General features: G+C 40.8%; 1 protein-coding gene across 1 annotated transcript; it reads left to right on the forward strand.

Annotated features, from left to right (window-relative positions):
- The first annotated feature begins 3,823 nt into the window (after nucleotides 1–3,823).
- LOC123836144 (hydroxyacylglutathione hydrolase, mitochondrial-like) lies at nucleotides 3,824–19,845 on the forward strand. The gene is made up of 2 exons (XM_054505397.2): nucleotides 3,824–3,870; nucleotides 19,098–19,845. The coding sequence occupies exons 1-2, from the start codon at nucleotides 3,824–3,826 to the stop codon at nucleotides 19,711–19,713; spliced, it is 663 nt and encodes a 220-aa protein (XP_054361372.2). The 3' UTR covers nucleotides 19,714–19,845.
- The last annotated feature ends 4,619 nt before the right edge of the window (nucleotides 19,846–24,464 follow it).

Genomic DNA, 24,464 nt, shown 5'->3' on the forward strand with positions numbered 1-24,464 from the left:
GCTTAAAGAGGACTTTGACCAGCATTATAAAACTGGCGTGTGAAAAATGGATTTTTATTTATTTATTTATTTTTAAAGATTTTATTTATTTATTTGTCACAAGCAGGGGGAGTGGCAGGCAGAGGGAGAGGCAGAAGTAGGCTCCCTGCTGAGCAGGGAGCCCGATGCGGGACTCAATCCCAGGACCCTGGGATCAGGACCTGAGCCGAAGGCAGACGCTTAACCGACTGAGCCACCCAGGCGGCAAAAAATGGATTTTTAGACATTCGATAAAAACTTAAAAAAATGAGTAAAGTATGGACTTTAGTTAATAATATTGCTCACTAGCTATGACAAATGTACAGTAGTAATGTTAACAATAGGAGAAACGAGGTGGGGGTTAATGTTATTGTAACTTTCTTATCAATCAAAAACTATTCTAGGGCGCCTGGGTGGCTCAGTCGTTAAGCGTCTGCCTTCAGCGTCCTGGGTTGGAGTCCCGCATCGGGCTCCCTGCTCGGGGGAGCCTGCTTCTCCCTCTCCCGCTCCCCCCTGCTTATGTTCCCTCTCTTGCTGTCTCTCTCTCTGTGTCAAATAAATAAATAAAATCTTAAAAAAAAAAAAACTATTCTAAAGTAAAACGTTTATTAGCTATTAAAATATCTATTAATATCAAAACTATAAGAAGTCAAAAATTTATATGCATGTTTATAATTTCTTCCTATATGTACATAATATTTCTATATGTATAAAATATCAGAATAAAAATGGAAAGGACTTTTTAAAAAAGATTTTATTTATTTATTTGAGAGAGAACAAGTGGAGGGGAGGGGCGGTGGGAGGGAAAGAAGCCTACACAGGGCTTGATGCTAGGACCCTGGGGATCACGACCTGAGCTGAAGACAGACACTTAACCGACTGAGCCACCCAGGCACCCCTGGAAAGGAATTTTTTAAATGGACTTCAGCTAGGAATAAGGAACACTTTGGTGAGATGATAATATTGATTACTTTCTTCAAAAGCATGGAACGCCTGGGTGGCTCAATTTGTTGAACGTCCTGATTTCAGCTCAGGTCATTATCTCAGGGTTGTGAGATCAAGCCCCACATGGGGCTCCGCACTCAGAAGGGAGTCTGTTGGAGATTCTCTCTCTCCCTCTGCCTCTCCCCCTCCCCCTGCTTGTGCTAAATAAATAAATAAATAAATAAATAAAATAAACCACACAGGCCTTTCATGTGAAGGACAAGATATATGCTGTATAGTGCCCAAGGCAGAAATAATGAGCAGAAATTACAGATGCTACAGTTTCACCTCAGATAATGATTAAAACTGTCCACACACATACACAAATGGACATAACCTGAAGAAGCATATGACCTCTTTCAAAGTTGTTCATAGAGGGGCACCTGGGTGACTCAGTTAGTTAAGCCCCTCTCTCTTTTTTTTTTTTTTTAAAGATTTTATTTATTTGAGAGAAAGAGAGAGTGCACATAAGCAGGAGGAGCGGCAGAGGGAGAGGGAGAAGCAGGCTTCCTGCTGAGATCATGACCTGAGCCTAAGCAGACACTTAACTGAGCAATCCAGGCACCTGTACTTGATAAAATTTTATATATTTTATGACCATCTCCTTATCTTATGTCTATCTGTTCTATCTTGCCCTTTTCTATCTTTATGCTTTTTCCCCTACTTTTCTGCTTTTGATACATTAAGTTCCCATGCACTAGGCTCAGACTTCCATTAGCTCTTTTCTCTCACTATATATGTACTGTATTTGTATTCTTTTATGTATGTCTGCCCAATCTCTCCACTTGTCCTTAGGGGTAAGATGACTTTTTTTTTTTGAGAGAGAGAGAGTGCACCCGCGCACACGTACAAGCAGGGTGGGGGAGGGAAGGGCAGAGTGCAAAAAAGAATCTTAAGCAGGCTCCACGCTCAGGTGAGCCCAATGTGGGGCTGGATCTCACCTTCCTGAGATCATGACCTGAGCCAAAATCAAGAGTTGGACACTCAACCAACTGAACCACCCAGGTACCCTGGGGCAAGATCACTTTTATGTATCTTTGTATGTCCAGTGTCTACCCTGGTCCTGGCACAGAATAGACATTGAACAAATAATTGTTACTTAAACACAGATTATTCTCAACAAAACTGCCAACAGAGCCTTAAGAGATGTGTGTTAAGTATTCTTTCTCGGCCAATATCTATGTATGGGGGAGCCTCATGTGGAACAAATCTCTATAATGCCCATTCCCTTGCGATGGAAAGAGTCTACATAATCACATACTGGATGGCCAGGTCATAAGTACAGATGTAGGATTACAGGGACACAGGTGAAGGGCATGACAAATAAACTGTTAGCAATCCTATTTTGCAAAGAGGAAAAACCTTAAAAATTTTCATTTGGGGGGCACCTGGGTGGCTCACTCAGTTAAGCACCTCTCTCTTTTTTTTTTTAAGATTTTATTTATTTATTTGACAGAGAGAGACACAGCGAAAGAGAGAACACAAGCAGGGGGAGTGGGAGAGGGAGAAGCAGGCTTGCCGCTGACCAGAGAGCCCGATGCGGGGCTCGATCCCAGTACCCTGGGATCATGACCTGAGCCAAAGGCAGACGCTTAACGACTGAGCCACCCAGGAACCCCAGCATCTAACTCTTGATCTCAGCTCAGGTCTTAATCTCAGTGTTGTGAGTTCAAGCCCTGCATTGGGCTCCAGGCTGGGCATGAAGCCTACTTAAAAATCTTTTCCATTTTTAAAAACTATTTTAATTATTAAAATAGTAAATCATATATGTACTAAAATAAAGCTAAAATCCTCTTAGAATACTATCTCTGGGGCGCCTGGGTGGCTCAGTCATTAAGCGTCTGCCTTCAGCTCAGGTCATGATCCCAGGGTCCTGGGCTCGAGCCCCACATTGGGCTGTCTGCTTGGTGGGAAGCCTGCTTCTCCCTCTCCCACTCCCCCTGCTTGTGTTCCCTCTCTTGCTGTGTCTCTCTCTGTCAAATAAATAAAATATTTTTAAAAAATAGAAAAGAGTGAATATTAGTAATGCTGCTTTTGGGTGGAAGTAAAATAATAAAAATTAAAGTGGCTTGGGGTGCCTGGGTGGCTCAGTCGGTTAGGCATCTGCCTTCAGCTCAGGTTGTGATTCCAGGGTCTTGGGATCAAGCCTCAAGACCAGGTCCCTGCTCAGTGGGGAGCCTGCTTCTCCCTCTCCCTTTGCCCCTCCCCCTGCTTGTACTCTTGCTCATTCTCTCTGTCAAATGGATAAACAAAATCTTTTTAAAAAATTATAGTGGCTTTAAAAATAGCTTATTTTTATCATACAGTAGAAGTCCAGAAGGCTCGAAGCTGGCTTTTCTGCAATTTCTTGACCATTGTCACAAGATGGCCTCCTGGACTCCAAGCATCACCCCTTCTACACAATCACATCAAAACCAGAAAGGCTAGGGTGGGATGTGGGGAGAAACTCTTCTTTCTTTTCTTTCCCAGAAATTCCCAGCAGACTTGCCCTTATATCACAGTCCAGGACTAAGGTCACAAGAGAGGCTGAGAATGCATGTACTTGGCATTGTCTGCCTCTACTGTGGGAGGCAGCCCTGCCAGTAAGGAAGATGGAAGAGGAGGTTTGACCTTGGTAAGGCAGCCAACACCGTCTGCCACAGGGGCCTTGTAGCTACGGTCACTGCATGCACCTTGCTGGTTTCTTATGGCCAATGAGCTAAAATATGAAATGTGTGCTGTCACTCGGAGTAGGAGGATCAGACAGTGGAAACCGAGTAGCTGGTAGAGAAAGGCAGTCTGATGAATCAGTAACCTGCAAGAGTCAGAAAAGCTGGACACGATGGCTAATCCACAAAGCCATTCAAGTCAGCAGGACAAAACTACCAGGTAATCAGCTGAATACTGAATACCAAATACTCAGAGTTCCCTCAGAAATCCTCTCTGGATCTTCCTCCCACTCTGAAGCCTCACACTTATTGAAAGTGATCTTTCTGTTGGGGTTTCCCCTCTTAAAGGTTTGACCAAAAGTTGACTTTGTATTTGTTCATGTTATTTAAGGGTTCTGTCCCAGCACCAGTGTCAGTAGACAAGAATTCACAGAAATCCAGAAGCCAAAAAAAAAGAAAGGAAAAGAAATCCAGAAGCCAATAGTGGGCAGAGCATTGTTGACTCTGCTTATTAAAGATAATATGATCTGTCATTTGCATTGATTAATGAGGACACCCTCCCTTATAGAATGCAAAGAATAATGCCATGCCAGATTTTTGTTTCATTCAGTAGAATTCCATCGTCCCAGCAACCTCGAAAGAGCTATTCTTTTTTTTTTATTATGTTACGTTAGTCACCATACATTACATCATTAGTTTTTGATGTAGTGTTCCATGATTCATTGTTTGCGTATAACACCCAGTGCTCCATGTAATACGTGCCCTCTTTAATACCCATCACCAGGCTAAGCCATCCCCCCGCCCACCTCCCCTCTAAAACCCTCAGTTTGTTTTTCAGAGTCCATCGTCTCTCATGGTTCATCTCCCCCTCCGATTCCCCCCTTCATTTATTCCTCTCCTGCTATCTTCTTTTTCTTTTTTTTTTTTTAACCTATAACATATTATTTGTTTCAGAGGTACAGGTCTGTGATTCATCAGTCTTACACAATTCACAGCGCTCACCATAGCACATACCCTCCCCAGTGTCTATCACCCAGCCATCCCATCCCTCCCACCCCAACCCCCACTCCAGCAACCCTCAGTTTGTTTCCTGAGATTAAGAATTCCTCACATCAGTGAGGTCATATGATACATGTCTTTCTCTGATTGACTTATTTCCGAAAGAGCTATTCTCATTAGAGCTATTTTTCATTAGAACAAAATAGTTAATGTATAGCAAAACAAGGTGGTGGGGTGGTTGACTGGTCATTATGTATTGTGAAGTGTGGACAAACATCTTTTGTTTTGTTGTTGTTGTTAATAAAAACATAATAATAAACATCCTGATCAAATTTGAAAGGCAGGTGTTCGAATATTTTTAATTACAAGGACTAGTGCATAGTGCCACAGTTAGTCAAATCTAGAGTTCCCATTTCAGACTTAGATCATAAATGTGGGCATTATTACCTTTTACAATACACCATTGATAGAACACCAACTTTAAAGCCAATTAAAGGTTGGCAATCTTCCTACCTTTGGCAAAGTAACACTTGTTAACAGTTCCCCTTGTGACACGTTTCAGCATAATCACTGATTTCTGGAAACCTTATTTAGCACTTACGGATATTTTGAAATCTCTAATGAATTTCTTTTTATAGACATTTTTATGTTTTACTTTAATTTTTTAAAGGTGTACGGGTAGTTCAATTTTATACACTCAGATGGTGTATATACCCAGATATTTATATGTGAAGGACAAAATGTTAGAGTATGTAGAATGATACTCTATAAATAATAGTTTGCTCATAATACTCAGATTTTAATGGTTCCATTTCTGAAAGAAATCTAATTGTACCCAAATTCATTCAGAAAAACTTCACACATTAGAACCTGAATATGCAGATGCCATTCTGTTTAATAAATTACAAGTTCTTGTCATTTAAGAATTGGTTAAAAAATAGAGTAAGTAAATTCTTTCACAGTTATTTACTTCAAATAAAAATGTTTTGGAGGCTAATAAAATCTTTTTTTCATTTCATCTGGAAATAATTTGATAAGCTTGGCAAAGATATGACAAAACAAATGAGCTAAGAACATTCAAGTTATTTTAGTCTTGAGTTACTAGCACGGAAGAGAGAATGAGTTCACCAGTGAAAGAACAGCCTGATTATATGCTATGCAAATGCCAACGTAAAAATGAGCAATAGCTCATTTCTGGTGTTCTGGTATGTTTCAAGTAGATAACATTAATTCAAGATGACACAATGCATCCAGGTACTCAATATTAGAATTAGATGACATTAGCACAAGATTATGGAAAGCATCCTGATATTTAATATTAGAAATAGATAGTATTAGCATAAGATGATCCAATGGATCCTGATATTGACAGAAGATTGATTCAGATACAAGTAAGTCGTCTTCAAAAAAATCAGCAACCTTCAGGACTTGCTTATATCATTTTTGTTTTTTGTCATCTAGCCATGCATAAGTTAACAGTACTATACAGGATCAGGGGATCATAAAGGCCACATAATTTAACGTGTCTTTATCTTTAGCTAGCTATTCCTTGCCCCATGCAGTGTTTATGTCAGGAATAAATAACAACATAAACATTTAATTGTTCATTTTTTTTACAAAAAAAAAAAACTGTTGTTTTTAACTGTTGTAACCATTGCAAATTTAATTAAGTACATATTGTTTAGTTTGATTTAATAAACAGAAAGATTCTTCCAAAGACATGTGCCTGTTGTCTAGGAATAAGTTTTTAAAAGTTTAGAGTACTATACAATTTAAAAGTTTGTAAATGATGTTGCTAATGGTGAAAAGTCAGAAACAACCCCATAAATAAAAATCAAGGTTTGATGAAATAAATCACATCTTTATGTTGGCTTGGCAGGACAATTAGTTGCCTATCCTTATCAATTAACCTTTACTTCTTAGTAACAGCCTGATTTCATTCAGGGTGGCAGTGTACCCAACAAAAAGACTCCATTTTCCAGCAGCCCTTAAAGTTACAGCAAAGCCCCATGACTAAGCTCTGGCTGATGAGATGCAAGCAGAGCTGGGCTTCTGAGAAGGCCCCTTAAGGGCACTGATTCAGCCTAGAGAGTTGGCTTTTTGCACTTCTCCCTCTCTCCTTTCTGCTGATGTTGAACTCCAGCAGCCTATTTAGATCATGAACTGACCTTGAGGGCGGAAGCCCCACACGGAGCTTAAAGGAGCAAAAAGATAAAAGGAATTCATGTCCTTTCAGACTTGGTGGAACATGCCAGCTTCATGGGCATGTGAACTATGCAGTCATACCACGACCCTTGCTTAAGAGGTCTCCAGCTTGGCCTAACACTTTATTGTCGCCATCTCGAAATTCTTAATAATTTTGTCTTTGAAGTTGTGTTTTGTAAGTGAAGTCTGATAGAGCAACAGAGCATGTGCGTGAGAAGAGGGTACGTGCAATATGCTAGTTTGCTGTTCCTTGTTGCTGTTTGCATACAGCCTCAAAAGCTCAGAATTCCTGTGGTTCCACAATGAGCTGGAGTTCAGCAAGACTCAAGAGAGTTCAAGGAAAGTGTGTTACATCTACAACTGATTTAGCTGGGTCTCTGACAGCCCTGAGAGGCTACACTTTCCATTTGAACTAGAACTTGCTATGCAGAGAGAAGGCAATGGCATTTCTAGAAACATGACAATCAAGGAACCCTGCTGTATCATTTCTGACTCATGTTGCTCTCCTGTAGTGGTCAACACCTTACCCTGGAAATGACGACATAGAAGGAAAAGGAAAGACAAGCCACCCACAGTTCTTTTCCTTTCAGTCCTTCTTACTCATTAGTAAGCTGAAGATAGAGAGTGTTGGTAGAAGGTGTGTATATCAAGAAGTAAAATAAAAACAGTTGATTTAATTTTGTGTAACGTTGTTACTGTCCCGGTAAGAACAAGGTACAAATACTTGCACAAGTTATGATACATGAATTATGTGATTTTAGTGATTGCCCATATAAATGAAATATTTTTATATTTGCATTTAAAACTGGCATTACTTAATATAAAGATGAAGGGTAAAATTCATACTAACAATTTAGATTTTTCTTTCTTTTGTTTTATTTATTTATTTTTTTTAAAGATTTTATTTATTTATTTGACAGAGAGAGACACAGTAAGAGAGGGAACACAAGCAGGGGGAGTGGGAGAGGGAGAAGCAGGCTTCCTGATGAGCCGGGCGCCCGATGCGGGGCTCAATCCCAGGACCCCGGGATCATGACCTGAGCTGAAGGCAGACGCTTAACGACTGAGCCACCCAGGCGCCCCAGATTTTTCTTTATTTTGTTACTTAGAATAACATTAAAGGGGCGCCTGGGTGGCTCAGTCATTGGGCACCTGTCTTCGGCTCAGGTCATGATCCCGGGGTCCTGGGATTGAGCCCCGCATCGGGCGCCCGGCTCATCAGGAAGCCTGCTTCTCCCTCTCCCACTCCCCCTGCTTGTGTTCCCTCTCTTACTGTGTCTCTCTCTGTCAAATAAATAAATAAAATCTTTAAAAAAAAAAAAAAGAATAACATTAAATAGGAAATACAAAAACACCATGACAAGTCAAGAGACAGTTTTTAGAAGAGAAGAAGAATCTTTATATTTTAGTATTGTAATGGGATTTCTCCTACTTTTTAAACAAGAGGACCCACATTTTCATTTTGTGCCGGACCCTGCAATGATAAAGCCAGCCATGACTTGTTGGGGCCAATCTACTATCAGTGATCTGCCTTCTTTTGTGGGTTTTTTTTTTTTTTTAAGATTTTATTTTTAAGTAATCTCTACCCCCAACGTGGGGCTCATGCTTACAACCTCGAGATCAAGAGGTGCATGCTCTACCGACTGAGCCAGCTAGGCTTCCCCCTGCTTTTGTATTTAAATCACTGTTATTTTGTTATAGTCCAATCTAATCCTAAATGACACTTGTAGAATACAATGTGGTCACTAAATCACTGCTAAAGAAGGATATTTGATTATTGGGAACACTTGCTTTTGTTAGGTTTTTAAAAAGTGGGGTAGGCACAGTATGTGACTTAAAAAAAAATACACACATACACACATATAGGAAAAAAAAAAAAGACCAGACATGATTATATAAAAGTGTTCATAGTGTTTATGTTTAGGGTTTGGGATTATTAATGATATTTATTCTCAGTGTGTGTGATTTTCTATATTTTTCAGTTTTCCTAAAATGAATATTGATTACTTTTATAATTAGATAAAATTTAGAACATTTACAAATGAATCGTGAACTAGAAACTATGTAAAACTGAGCCTCATGTAATTTTCTATAGTTTCCTTAATTTGGGGTTTTTCAAATTATAAAATGATACAGGCTGGTTGTATCAACTGAAATAATGCAAAGTTATATAAAGAAAAAATTGATCCATCTCTCTATTCTATCTCTGCTGTGTCTAAGGTAAGCACATTAAAAGATTAATACATATCTTTTTTTTTTTTAAAGATTTTATTTATTTATTTGAGACAGAGAGAATGAGAGAGAGCGAGCACATGAGAGGGGGGAGGGTCAGAGGGAGAAGCAGGCTCCCTGCCGAGCAGGGAGCCCGATGCGGGACTCGATCCAGGGACTCCAGGATCATGACCTGAGCCGAAAGCAGTCGCTTAACTAACTGAGCCACCCAGGCGCCCAAGATTAATACATATCTTTCCACAAATTATGTAGTATAATCAAACCTATGTAATTTGTTCATCACACACACACAGAGAAAAAAGAGAAATTGAATGATTTTTAGGTTTACCTGTTTTCTGTGAAATAGAACCTATTATACACATTGCTCCACTTACTATTTTTACTTAATATATCATGAACTTCTCTATAAGCCAAAAGATATAAATTTAACTTTATCATTTTTCTTATTTCTCAATACATGCATAGAGACATATCATTTTATATTTTGTATTCCACCTTACCCATCTCATTTCGGAGCTTGGAGTTGTCTTTTAAATAGAATTTACTAAACGTTCTGTTATGCTGTGGAAGGTAGGAGGTGGTTTGTACCATTGGGATATTCCTTCTGAGTGGATTCACTCTGCCAATCTTGATCAGAAGTTCATCAAAGGAAATGCTTTAAATTTGTGGGGTTTTTTTTTTTTTAAGATTTTATTTATTTATTTGTCAGAGAGAGAGAGAGAAAGAGCCAGTGAGCACAAGCAGGGGGAGTGGCAAGCAGAGGGAGAAGCAGACTCCCCGCTGAAGAGAGCCCGATGTAGGACTTGATCCCAGGACGCTGGGATCATGACCTGAGCCGATGGTAGATGCTTAACCAACTGAGCCACCCAGGCACCCCTATCCTCTTATTCTTTAAAGGGAAACTAGATTTGGTACCTTGAAGAAGTAAGCCAGAATATAATTTAGTATTTATTAGTTTAACCTTAGAAGGCTGGGGAAAACAGGAGCTTTCAGTAATACCTGGAGTACCAAGAGTAGTACCTGAGGAGGCATTGAGGGAATCTTCTTAGGGCTGCAGAAGAATTACAAAATAGATTCTGTTGATATTTAAAATTAAGGTTATTTGTACATGATACTGAAAACAGATTTGTAAGTCATGTCTCAAAACTGACCAGTTTGAGGCTTTGTGTAGACAAAGTCTCAGCGAATTCTCAGTGACCTCAATGTTCTTACTAGTATGAAATGGTTAAAGGATTCTGTCTATTCTCAAGTGCATAAGCATGCACTTAACTGCACTTAAATCTTCATTTAATCTGGCAAAGAGTTACTCTACAAACCAATGGTTCTCTTATCATTTTAAAATATATTACATGAATAATTAAGTTGTGTCTTCTCCGTACCCAAGTTCAGCATTGCATCATCTACTGATAATGAATCCACACCTTCTTAATGTTGCTTATTTATGGCTTTGTCATCATTACCAATTATTCACTGTGCACGGACTGTGCTCAGCAGTCTCTGCTGATGAGACTAGAAAATGTTCCTATCACCCCAGGAAACATGTAATTACCCTTTGGGGATTATTTTCTTGAAAAAAAATTGATGGAGTTTTTCTTCCCCAAATAAGTGGGCAGGAAAATCTCTACAGGATGCAAACATAAAACATAGCTGGAACAGCCAGAACATTGAATGTATTGTGAAAACAAGAGGAAATAAGAGAAAGCCCTCAAGTCCGATAGCCAGAGTATCTTTCTGAAAGCTAGATCTTTGTCACCAAAGATAGAGTTGGGCCAATTTGTTACTGTAAGGGCTTTGCCCACAACACAGATAGAAAATAAAAATTAAACTAAGAAAAATAAAATTCAAGTGAACCCTCTGCTCCAAATGCATATCAAGAAATGACTACTACTCCCCCAAGCAAGGTTATGAGGCCAAATATGGTGGCTAAAGAAGGCCTTGTCCTCTAGGACTGGCCTGGCCAAAGGCAAGTTTGTGCAATAGGAAGTGTGTCCCTGGAACACTCACTCTGTCTCCAAACAGCTCCCTTTGCCCTCTGGAGCCCCCTCTCCTCCTCCCTCTCTCCAGCTCTCAGTGGTCTCTCTGTCCCTGGCTAAATTTTGCTCTCAGTTGGCAGCTAATTAATGGATAAGAGGGTACGTTTGCAGAGAAAACAGTGCTGCTAAGGATTTACAATGTCTTTATATGTTTCAACGTTTTCCAGTTATTAGAAACAGAGAGGAAAATTCAAGTTAGTAGAAAAACCAGTTTGGCTCTAGGTCAGTAAACCCATCTGGCAATTTAATAGAATCAAACCTCTGTAATTAATTTTGCATCGTATTGTGTTAAATGACCCTAAGGATATCTAAGCAGCAGAGATAGAAGAGGATGGTAAAAGTTACAGTGCTTTTGGAATTTTCTTTTCCATCGGGTCGAAAAAGTCGTGGGATCTACCAGAGTCTGGAAAAATTGCTATTTTCTTCTTTGATATTTAGTGTGTGGGGAGGACCACCACCAGGAGAACTGTAATCGGAAAGTTTTGGTCTGTGGGGGTTCAAATATAGGCTTCGTAGGCTTAAATATCAGGAAAATAGAGCTGAAGCACCAGTCACTTCCCACCTAGCATAAACAAACAGGCTGAAAGATGGTGCGAGGGAAAGCTTTAGTATGTCCTCTGGCCAAATTCTATATTTAACAGGGTGAAACCTACATTTGATTAGACTCAAGAGTAAAAAAAATTAAGTCAACATAAGAAAAATGTTAGCTTAGTTAAGTATGAATTTTTACTAAGATGTTATATTCTTTTACATCCTTCTTTTAAATGGGAGATTTTTCATAGTTAATTATAGCTGTAAGTTATATGGCTACATTTTCCTAACGAAGAGTTTAAATTGCTGAGGTAGTTTCCATTCTTGAGACCAGGGATCTTCAAAATTCTTTGCATATGTAATCCTGAAAGAATTTTGAAAAATATAGGATCCCTTTTAATATTTTACATTGATATCTAAAAATGTTGCACCTTGGGCATCTGGGTGGCTCAGTTGGTTAAGCGTCTGCCTTCAGCTCAGGTCATGATCCCAGGGTCCTGAGATCGAGCCCCGCATCGGGCTCCCTGCTCGGCAGGGGAGACTGCTTCTCCCTCTCCCTCTGCCACTCCCCCTGCTTGTGTTCCCTCTCTCTCTCTGTCAAATAAATAAAAATCTTAAAAAACAATAAAATAATTAAAAATGTTGCACCTTGAGTTTAAATTATTGTAAAGAATGTACTTCCTGCTGTATTGTAATTTGAATATACACTTTCACTTTTTATCAAGTCCTTAGAACTGTAGGTTTATCTCATTTGGTTTATGGAATCAGTTATATATATATTATATATATAACTTATTCCATATATATATCACTTTTGAAGCCAGTCTTCGTTGTCAAACTGATCGGCTAAATCAGACTTATTATCATTTTAAAATTTAAATGATTAGGATAATATCATTTCGAATCTTAATTCCATGTGACAGGGACAGAGGAGATATAGATAAGGTGTGGAGACTTGCCAATAATTTGTTGCCTAGATAAAATAAGACTTAAGTGCTTTTTCCTGAGGCTTTCTTTGCTTTATTTTGGGGTGGGGAAGGGGAGGATGCCCCCTCAGAGGCAGTGTTTCATTATCCACTTAGGAAGTTCCTCCCAGATTTTTACAGCCTGGAGCAATGCACCAAGAGAAGACTCAAGTTAGGAGAGAAGTAGGGTGAACATGGAAAGGTCTGGCAGCCCTCGGGAGGACGGCTGTTGAGGAAAGAGATGTGTGGAAGTCGAGAATCTGGAAACTGATCGCATTAAAACAATCCAAGTGCTGTGGTTTGGTTTTTTTTTTACCCCAAAAAGAAGATTTTTTTTTTTTTAAGATTTTATTTATTTATTTGACAGAGAGAAAGACACAGCAAGAGAGGGAACACGAGCAGGGGGAGTGGGAGAGAGAGAAGCAGGCTTCCCGCTGAGCAGGGAGCCTGATGTGGGGCTCCGTCCCAGGACCCTGGGATCATGACCTGAGCTGAAGGCAGACACCCGGCGACTGAGCCACCCAGGCGCCCCACGCTGTATGTTTTTAAAAGGAGAGTCTTCATGTATGCCGGGAGTATGAGTACCCAGTCTGCTGTGCACACTTCCTTTTTGGAAGAGAAATGTGTAGGCTCCAAAGATACAGTCTACAAGATAGCCTTCCAGTGATGAGACACTCAAACAGCATTGGGCATTCCAGAAACTCAGTCGGACGAAGGGAACTACTTTAATGCTTCCCATTATCAGAACAGTTCACATTCCACGACCTATGTCTCATATTTTGGTACAGAATTTCTAGAGAAGAAGAAGGCTGTAAGACACAACATTATATAGCTGGTATAGTAAGAGTGAGGGAACAGCAATGAGATTATTTAATTATTCTATTTTGCCTCGACTTAAGTGGCATAAGGCATCTTCTGATTTGATGTTTCCACTGAAGGTGCTAAATTATTCTATCACATTAAGTGAAAACTTTTGTCCCCCAAGTGCTTTACATGCTTTATTTTATTTAATCCTCACAACAAACATATGAACTCTGTTATCATGCTAATTATACTCATGAGCTTCTTAGTGAGCTCAGAGAGCTTAAGTGATTGGCCCAAGGTTCCACAATTAGTAAGTGGTAGAGGCAGGGTTTAGATCATAAATGACTCATAGGCCTAATTCCTTAATACAACTCTACACCACAGTTATTGATTTCTTTCTTGTTTTAAAAAAATTTTTATTTAATTTAAATTTAATTAGGGAGCCTGGGTGGCTCAGTCAGTTGGGCATCTGCCTTCGGCTCAGGTCATGATCCCAAGGTCCTGGGATCAAGCCCCGCATCGGGCTCCCTGCTCAGCAGGAAGTCTGCTTCTCCCTCTGCCCCTCCCCACTGCTCATGTTCTCTCTCTCTCTTTTGCAAAAACAAATAAATAAAATCTTTTAAAATAATAATAATTACTTAAATTCAATTAATAAACATATAGACATTAAGTGAAAACGTAAAGTAATACCGCATGTCAGAGGGGTTGAAAGCATGCAAAAATTGTGCTCCACTTTGCGAATACCAATTGTACAAAAATCTAACCTTCATAATAGAAAAGCAACTATGTCAAAGGAATACTTCAAAGGACATTCTTTGGCATTACTTTATGTTAAATATGTGTTCATTTTAAAATTCTTTCCCACAAAGCATTATTTTCCCTGTTCTTCTCCAGGAATGGTAAAAACATCCAAAAAGAGCTAGCCCTGAGGAAGGGCAGGAAGGGCCAGATCTCCACCAGAAGCAGGTGTTTGTTGTTTTTGTTTTTTCAGCACTCTGTCTTTCATCTTCAGGTACCATTTCCCCATTTCCCCTGGAGTATTCTACTTGATGTAGAAAAGATGTTAGGATTCGAAGCTAACGGCCAAGAAAGAATTCTTGAGACTCTTTGGTGCGAAAAGGTGGTTTTATTAAAGGACAGGACCCATGGGCAGAAAGAGCGGCACTGGGGTCATGAGGAGTGGCCCATTATATATTTTCAGGTTGGGAGGGGGGTAGGGATAGCATAAGTCTCTAAGGAATTTTGGAAGCAAGGTTTCCAGGACCTTGAGGGGGCTACCTATTGTTAGGAAAAGGTCATTTATGACTGTCTAATAAAACCTGAGTCATGAGAGCCTTCAGATGTGTATCAGTAGGTCATATGCTTGGGGGATGATTGCCAACACGTATCTTGGGGGAGGGGGGGTAGAGATAAAGGAAGTTTCCAAAGGAATTTTTATATGTTAAAGTAGACTTACAGGATCCTGGAGGGTCAGGCTAAGATTGTGTTTTGCCCTTAGCAAAGTATTAACATCAAGGCAGCTGAGTCCCTAGAGGAAGGTCACTCTGCCTGTTTCCAGGACTTGTCAATGGGCTGTAGGTAGTAAGGAAATTTAATGCTTTTTCTTCTTCCTTTGTTTACCATATCATACTTCCCTCACTCCACGTGGTTCTGGGCTGCCACTTTTGCTCCCCCATCATAGAAGTTGGCCTGTGGTATAAGTCTAGCAGTTATACTATCTCATCCTCCTGACCATACACTGGCCCATGGTAGGCACATGCCCACGCTGGGCCAATTAGAGTCCTTCCCTGGGATATTTATATGAAATTGGGACCACTTCGATGAAGTTGCCCAAATACAAAAGTGTTGAGTTTTGTTGAATTTCTTATGGAAGGTGATAAAGAATGGAGTTTTTCCACTGGGATCTAACAGAGACCAAAATCTGGCAGGCCACATGGGTAGAGTGGACAGGGAAAGATAGAAAGAGGCAAGTAAGGACACATAAATTATTAAAAGGGCTTGAGCTTCCCCAAGCCCTGGACTGGTATTCAAATATTTACTTACATCACAGGTAAATCTGAGATAGTGAGGCTCCCAGTAACATATAAATGACAAGGTCTAAAAACCAGTGGTCAACAAGTGAAGTTGCTGGGACAGATGGAACAGGAAAGGCCGGTGACATCACTTTTAGGCAAGCCGCATGCCAATGGGCTTGTTTGCATTGATGGAATTTCCTGTGCTGAAAGGAACTGTGTATGCAAGGGGAGAGGGTTGCTAGGTTTTTAGAAGAGATGTAGGCTGGTTCACCGTCAAGTTCTGCAAGGTTCGGAGCAAGCTGGGGGATGGGATTGGTGTGTGGAGGGTACTGAGGCAGCTGTGATACCTGTGTTTCAATAGTGCCACCATGTGGCTGTGACATCAGCAACAGCCTAGCCCTAGCCCAATATACCACCTTGATGGACCCGCTGAATTTCTAGTTTTCTCTTCTGGAGATCACTAAGTAGGGCTAACCACCAAGTTCCTGAGGTATGGATTTCTTACGGTAGGAGATGGGGAATGGTTACAGAGCAGGGATTACAGAGAAGAAAGATATTTTCATGACCTCAGAGAAGTATTATTTGGATAACAAAGGTAGATGGGTCCTCATTTTGATACCTAGGTCAGAGAACTGGAAGTTATAGATAGTGGGCTACTAGAGTTGGCTTGTACCAGTTTGCGAGAGCTGACTGTTAAATTTTCAGTAATTTTGGGGGCACCTGGGTGGCTCAGATGGTTAAGCGGCTGCCTTCGGCTCAGGTCATGATCCCAGGGTCCTGGGATCGAGCCCCACATCGGGCTCCCTGCTTCTTGGGAGCCTGCTTCTCCCTCTGCCTCTCTCTCTCTCTCATGAATAAATAAATTAAAAAAAAAATTTAAAAAAATTTTTTCAGTAATTTTGCAAGTTAGTTATTAAGCAAAGCTGTCATGAAAAATTGACTACATAGGTCAGAATTAGTGACCATAGAATTATTAGGAAAAGAGCAGATTGAGAGGCAACTCCATTTGTCAAATCATAGTCCAATTGCAACCATATGTTGGCTAGAGATACAAAAATTTAGTAAAAATCAATACAAGCATGCTCTAAGAATCCATTAGCTATATGGAAGGTACAAGTTTCTGTAATTTACCATTTTCTCATTATTTGTAAATTGTACACCACACATCCTTCATATTATACAAATTTATAATAAACATATATTTATACATACTTTTTTCCCTAAAGAGCTGGCTGTTAAATATTTACTAGCACACCACTGCTTTTAAGTTTTATGTTTATAATGGATTACTTATAATAACAAAATATAAATAATTTAAGTAATTTCATTCCACTCACCCACTGAGTTCCGGACTAATATGATTTCATCCCAAGTCATACTCTATCAATGCTATAAAAAGTTCAGGCTGTTACCAATGCTTAATAGGAATACCCATTCAGTTATTTCCTTAAATGTTTTGATAGTAAATAGACAAGTAAATTCCTGTGACGTCTATGGTAATACTTTAAAACCATCCTGAAATGCTAAGTGCCTAATATTTCTGAAAGAAGACATCCCACTGATATAGTTCAACTTTACATAACTACATAAGTGGTTAGATCTCACAATGAGCTAAAAGTACACAGGTGAGGGGCTCCTGGGTGGCACAGTCAGTTAAGTATTTGACTCTTGGTTTCAGCTCAGGTCGTGATCTCAGGGTCATGAGATCTAGCCCCACATCGGGCTCCATGCTCAGCATGGAGTCTGCTTGAGATTTTCTCTCCCTCTGCCCCTCCTGCTTGTGTTCTCTCTCTGTCTAAAATATGTAAATAGTTAAAAAAAAAAAAGAAAAGAAAAGAAAAGAAGCAGACAGGTGAATTCTTTTTTTTTTAAATCCAAATCAGAAGAATTAGGGAAAGGCTTCCCATTTGAATGTCAAACTGCACTCTTTGGTCTGGATGCAATTAACATGATAGTAAAGGAATAAAAATCAAAAAAGGAAATAAAATCATAAGACTGAAGAGAATAAGATGAGAATCACCAACAGATGAAAGATTTTTTTGATTTTTGTTTTTTTAATTTATGGAAGTCAGGAAAGAGATGAAATTATGTGATGGATTAAACAGAAGGAAGGAAGCCACAATGCAGATACAATGAGTGGCAGTAGGAATAAGTCTGCCCAAGTAGAACTTCAGAGATATTCTGGAGTTGGAAACTTGGAGTCAAACTGTCAAGTAAGCAATAGAATAAGATAAAGATATTCAAAGACTCAGAGTTCCCTTTCGTGGGAAGTTATTTGTCGTATTTGAGAAAAAACAAGGAGGGAAATCAGAGAGAAAATGACCTGGAATACAGAAAACATGGGACTAACCCAGTCTTCAATCAACAGAAATCCCAAATGATTGCTAATGCTGCAGGTCTAAAAATAAGCTTTTCTTTCTTTTTTTTAAAAAAAATTTTATTTATTATTTATTTGAGAGAGAGAGAGCACACGAGAGAGGGGAGGGTCAGAGGGAGAAGCAGAGTCCCTGCTGAGCCGGGAGCCTGATGTGGGGCTCAATCCCAGGACCTTGGGACCATGACCTAAGCTGAAGGCAGTTGCTTAACTAACTGAGCCACTCAGGCGACCCCAGAAATAAGCCTTTCCAAATTAGAGCAAGTATTCAATGGAAACTATAAACAAACAAACAAATAAATAAATAAATAAATTCTATACTACACATAGAATAAATAAGTTTTATAATAAATAAATAAAGAAGATATTTGGATGTGGTGAAGCAGGCATGTTCCATTTCTCAAAGGAAAAAAATAAAGAAAGAAAAGAATTAGAAGCTCCAGAAAATCAAACAAAACTCAAATAAAGCTGCTGTCCAAATATTGATCAATCGAAAATGCAGTATAATTTTGAGCAGTTGGAATAACATAAGGAAAAACAATCTATTTGACTATGATGTAAAAAATGTATGCATCTGGCTCAGTGAGTGGATTTGTGCTGTGCTGGGCGTGCTGTACCCTCTTTCACATAGGGAGCTAAGTCCTAGAGGCAGTTGCCAACTGCCAAGCAACAAGCTGACATTGGCTACAAGAAGTTCTCTGCCTTCATGATGCTCCCCACTGTTTTTTGGGGCTACCTGTGCAGTGCCCAAGACTACTACAATTTCCACCTGCACAGTTCCCAGCACTAGGCTGCAGAAGAAGAGAAGACCTAAGGGTCCTGTAGAACTGGGAAGCTTTTTTCCCTGAGCAGAGAGGCCTGAGGTATGCTGTTGAATGATCTCACATGAAATCATTTCCAAGTGGAGAAAACTAGGGCCTTAATGGTTTTTAAATCCTGCTGAGAAAAAGTGCCCATATTTTCTCTGGTACTGCCAGTTTTGGGGAGGCTGTCAAATCAAAACAGGAATGGGAGGATTAGGCAAACCTACAGACATTAAATATTTTTCCATGTCCCAAAAAAAGTGTATGCATCTTTTATTTTTTAAAAAGATTTTACTTATTTATTTGACAGAGAGCGAGAGAGCACAAGCAGAGGGAGTAGCAGAGGGAGAGAGAGAAGCAGGCTCCTCACTGAGCAGGGAGCAAAATGCAGGGCTCGATCTCAGGACCCTGGGATCATGACCTGAGCCGAAGGCAGATGCTTAACCATTTGAGCCACCCAGGCACCCCTATTTTATTTTTTTAAAGATTTAACCACGCTGGCGGGAACGAGAAGCTGGTCAAGCTGGAGCCTGGGCTGAAGGTGTGCGGGGGTGATGACCGGATCGGGGCCCTGACTCACAAGGTCACGCACCTCTCCACACTGCAGGTGGGGTCTCTCAACGTCAAGTGCCTGTCCACACCGTGCCACACTTCTGGACACACCTGCTACTTTGTGAGCAAGCCCAGCAGCTCTGAGCCTCCTGCTGTGTTCACAGGTGACACCTTGTTCGTGGCTGGCTGTGGGAAGTTCTACGAAGGGACAGCGGATGAGATGCACAAAACCCTACTTGAGATCCTGGGCCGGCTCCCTCCAGACACAAGAGTGTACTGTGGCCATGAGTATACCATCAACAACCTCAAGTTCGCGCGGCACGTAGAGCCCAACAACGCTGCCATCCAGGAGAAGCTGGCCTGGGCCAAGGAGAAGTACAGTATCGGGGAGCCCACGGTGCCATCCACCATCAAGGAGGAGTTCACCTACAACCCGTTCATGAGAGTGAGGGAGAAGACCGTACAGCAGCATGCTGGCGAGACTGACCCCGTGACCACCATGAGGGCCATCTGCAAAGAGAAGGACCATTTCAAGGTGCCCCGGGACTGAGGCGGCTGTGGGGCCTGGGGTGCCCGTGGCCGCCACCACTCTCAAGGACATTTGGGTATTCAGATGTTTTAGATAAATTTCCTGCCAGGAGTGCAGGAAATCCAGTCTTGGTTTAATTTTAAATTAATCTCAAAGCCCTTTGCCCGTGTTATCAGATGTTCTAATGCATATTTATAAGAGAGAAAAAAAAAAAACCCTCAAAAAAAACCTATGTGTTGCTCCTGAACCAGTCCCTGGGACCAGAGGAATTGCCACCTGCAGATCAGCTTAGGTCTGGGTTCCAGCACCAGTCACCCTAATGAGAGTGATGGCATTACCCTTTGTTCAAAATAGCCTTGCTCTGGAACTGGGTGTGACAGTTTCTCCCGGCACACACGTGAAGAGTCATACTGGTTACCTCAATTAAGATATAGCCAGGAAGTGGAGATGGATATGGGTATCAACCAACAATAACCATTATTCCCACCCTAATCTTCCTCAGTGCTGTTATGAAAGTTTTTTCACTGTTGCCTGAACAAAATCATCCCAGTTTACATCAAATTATTGTCAAAGAAAACCAATTAATTTCTCTTCTGCAGCAACAAACAGAATAAAGCCTGACAATAATGATCATGATATGTCTTTTGAAGAGATATGACTTACAGGAAGCCCTCTCATTTGATACAGAATTGGTCATTTGTTAGATCATCCTATAACTTAGGATATAACCACTGGGGGAATAGTACTATATCCCTTAAGAGTATCAGGCTTGGAGAGACTGTAGAATAAACGTCATTGTGGTTAATGTACAATAATTTACAAACTCCAAAGTAGAATTAATTCATTAGATTTAACTTTCTCTCACTAGTGATTTGCTACAAAGAAACAATGTAAAAATTATAGAAAGAAGCCCACAAAAAGCCTGACAAATAAGCAACAGAGTATTTCCTTGCTAATAACAGGATCAAATTAAAATTACTATGGACATTCTGTCTGTTCTAAATCTAGGCCAATTTAGAGTAAATATTGGTATTCTCAAGGGAAAGAACAGCAATTCTAAAACTTTTGGCTTATCTGTTTTTCATAGTATGCCCAGCAAGAGATGATATTCCTGAAGGCCTGTATAACGCAAATAAAGCTGAAAGTTTCATGTGTGTCACGTACAAGACAATTATTGTTGTTGTTGTTTTTAAAGATTTTATTGTTTATTTGACAGAGAGAGAGAGCACAAACAGGCGGAACGGTCTGAATTTCCCTGCTGAACAGGGAACCCCATGTGGGGCTCGATCCCAGGACCCCGGGATCATGACCTGAGCCAAAGGCAGACGCTTAATGACTGAGCCACCCAGGCATCCCAAGACAACTATTGTTTGACTATATTTCAGACTTCAGATTCTAATCATTTAGATCCCAAAAAGCCTGACTTTTCTTCTGGGCTCCATGGAATTCTTCTAGGTAGTTTGCTGGAATGGTGACTGAAGTGAATAATGGAGAATTACTTGGAGTGAAACCCATAATTGTTATGGGTATTTTAAGTGCTGGCTGAATGGATTCAGAGAAAAATTCCATAATGTGAAGTTTGTTCTACTAAGGGGAACTGCCCTATTAAGAGGATGGCCTGAATCTGAAATATTCTAGCACTTGGTTCATAGATTCTTGGCCATGAGTTTAGGGGTGAGGGGAAACAGACTTGGACCTGGATTTAAAATGCCTTACAAATATGGGCTTACAAGTATGGGGCCCTGCTGTAGGAAAGGAAACCATTTGATGGTTTGTACTATTCCACCACATTTTGCAGGTACGTGGTTGCAGGTGCATCTTTCAGGTGCATGGTTGAGTGTTCAGTGCAAAGTGTGAGCAGGAACAGATGACACATAAATTATCTTTATCAGTAGCCCCATCATGCCTGAAATAGGCCCAGAGGGAAAAAAAAAAGGTGGTTTATGATTAAATTGTATGACACTACCCCCTAGCAGGCTTAGGAGACAGGAAAAGGCGTAAGAGCTCCTTGAGAATCACTGACTTATCTTTTGGCCAAGAGTATCCTTTATTTGTCTGACTAATGAAACAAGTTATGTTGCATATGGGACTATTAGGTCCCCTAATGAGTCAAATTAGTTCTCTTGAAAGGGTCCCAGTGGCCTTCTCAGTTTGCATCCTGGCACAGCAGAAAGGCCTGGATCCAAGCTTTGTCTCCTGGGACATACAACTGGCTAGAGTTGCACGGGAGGACTTCCTTTCTCCCAGATCACACTACTGTCAGAGTTTCTCCAGAGCGCTGCCAAGCGTGGACAGTTGTAGGAACAGTTGGCTATATGTTGTGGGAATACTGTCCACAGAAGTCAGCCTCTGACCGTCTGAAAGGTTGCTCAGATATGTGTCAGACGCCGTAGAGACATTAGACTCTGGCGGGTACCAAAGAGGTTGGGACAGTGGAAAAGGCGAGGCCCAGAAGCCTGGCATGGCGCTGGCTTTCACCACCAAAACTCACCTCAATGCGCAGTCTCAGGCTTTCTTCCTTGATGTGTCCTTGTCATGTTGTGGGGATAATCTGGAGAGCATTTGCCAGGCTTGACTCTTTCGTTTTAAGCAGTTGATTCAGCTGCGCACCACGTGCGGTACCCAAGGCACACAGCAGCATTTGGGATCAATTACCTCTGATCAAAACCCTCAGTGGGCTTTAATTCAGTCAGATTCCTGCTTTGCTTTCCCATTTGGGTTTTCATTCTCATTCACTTTGGGCTTGACAATATGTCTGGGAGCTCCAGATTCAGACTCTTGGCTCTCCCTCAAGGACTTTGCCTTAGACCTATTCTACGAGGTCTCCTTTACTTGTACTTCCTCAAGTATTCAAAAAAAAAAAAAAAAAAGAGTTACCTTGGCAAATCAAATGCTATCCTTTGAAAGGTCTCCTTACAAGGTTAGCCCTTGGCTAGTGTCTGGGAACTTGGATTTGGGAAGGTTTCCCACCACCCTGACTAATAAGAATGGCTCACTGTACTTAAACTGCTTTGTACCAATGATGCAATTAATACCAAACACCTGCTTTCCTTCTGGAGTCTGGAATTTTGTGCTAGGCAGAGGGTGCCCGTGTGACCAGCCCCCAATAAAAACTTTGGGTACTGAGGGGTGCTTGGGTGGCTCAGTTCGTTAAGCATCTGCCTTCCGCTCAAGTCCTGGGATCAAAGCCCCACATCATCTTGGGCTCTCTGCTCAGCAGGGAGTCTGCTTCTACCTCTCCCTCTGCACCCCTTGCCTCATACGTATTCTCTCTCAAATAAATAAAATATTAAAAGCAAAAACAAAAACAATTTGGGGACGCCTGGGTGGCTCAGTCAGTTAAGCGGCTGCCTTCAGCTCAGGTCATGATCCCAGGGTGCTGGGATGGAGTCCCACATTGGGCTCCTTGCTCAGCAGGGAGTCTGCTTCTTCCTCTGCCTGCCGCTCCCCCTGTTGGTGCTCTCTCTCTCTCTCTCTCTGACAAATAAATAAATAAAGTCTTCAAAAAGAAAAACAAGAGTAGCAAGCTTTAAAAAAAAATAAAAGTCAAAAAACTTTGGGCACTGAGTCTCTAATGAGCTTCTCTGGCAGACAACATTTTACATATCAGAACTCATTGCCAGGGAATTAAGTGTGTCCCATGTGACTCCATTGAGAGAGGATTCTTTGAAGCTTACACGATGGTTTTCTGTGGATTTTGCCCCATGTACCTTTTACCTTGGCTGCTTTTGCTTTGTATCGTTTTTGCTGTAACAAATAATAGCCAAGAGTATGATTATATGCTGAGTCCTGAGTCCTTCTAGTGAAGCCCTAAACCTGGGGGTGGTCTTGGGAACCCTTGACACATCAGGTAATATACAGAACCCATTAAAGGAAGACTAGAATGTGAATGATTTTTGGTTTGATTTTCTTTCTGAAGAGTTAGGAGTTGGAAACCCTGACTAGACCTGACATTATAGAATGTGGTTGGGAGACCCAAAGCATGAAAGTTGAGACTAACCGTAAGTGGAAAATTGGCCGATGGTGTGGACTTCTCAAAAGACACCTGTTAGGAAAGGTTACATAGAGTACATTCATGAGAGGTCAGTGTGGGGAAGGCCAAGGAAGGTTTGGAAGATTCAGTATGGGGAAAGATGGAGCAGGACCCTCTTTAAACAGAATTCAAGGCCATGTCCCCAGAAAAGGGAATAGAGAGACAAGGTCTTATCTCAGTCACACTGACAGGGTAGGTTAAAACCTGAAAGTTTGTTCAAAAAATAAAAAGAAAATGAGTGTTAGTACAAGGGAAAACTTCTTAAGAAATGCCATTCTTGGGGCGCCTGGGTGGCTCAGTCATTAAGCATCTGCCTTCAGCTCAGGTCATGATCCCAGGGTCCTGGGATCTAGTCCCACGTCGGGCTCCCTGCTTGGTGGGAAGTCTGCTTCTCCCACTCCCCCTGCTTGTGTTCCCTCTCTTGCTGTCTCTCTTTCTGTCGAAAAATAAATAAAATCTTAAAAAAAAAAAAAAGAAATGCCATTCTTGATAAAGCCATAGTCATGAATTATTTTAGGAGCAAAATGTTCACAAAGAGAAGAGTAAAAAAGGATGGAGGGAGTTATTGAGAAGGATTTTCATTTTTCTACCCTAGAAAATGCAAGTTGTTTGTGTATTTCTATGGATAGGATAGATTAGATTTAGCACTGAGTATTTTTTAAGTACCAAGTATTCAAAAATACACTACACAAAGCCCCACGAGGCCTCTTCAGATTTCTGTCTCATGGAAAAGCGGGGT

Source organism: Mirounga angustirostris, unplaced genomic scaffold (genome assembly GCF_029215605.1).
Source record: "Mirounga angustirostris isolate CCGP_5_RB_7025 unplaced genomic scaffold, mMirAng1.0.hap1 SCAF_12, whole genome shotgun sequence".
Classification (NCBI taxonomy): domain Eukaryota; kingdom Metazoa; phylum Chordata; class Mammalia; order Carnivora; family Phocidae; genus Mirounga; species Mirounga angustirostris.

Excerpts from the sequence above, each read along its gene's own strand:
- LOC123836144 (XM_054505397.2), top strand. The coding sequence starts at position 3,824 with ATGGCTAATCCACAAAGCCATTCAAGTCAGCAGGACAAAACTACCAG. Across the intron at positions 3,871-19,097 it reads CAGCAGGACAAAACTACCAG|ATTTAACCACGCTGGCGGGA; the intron begins GTAATCAGCTGA and ends ATTTTTTTAAAG.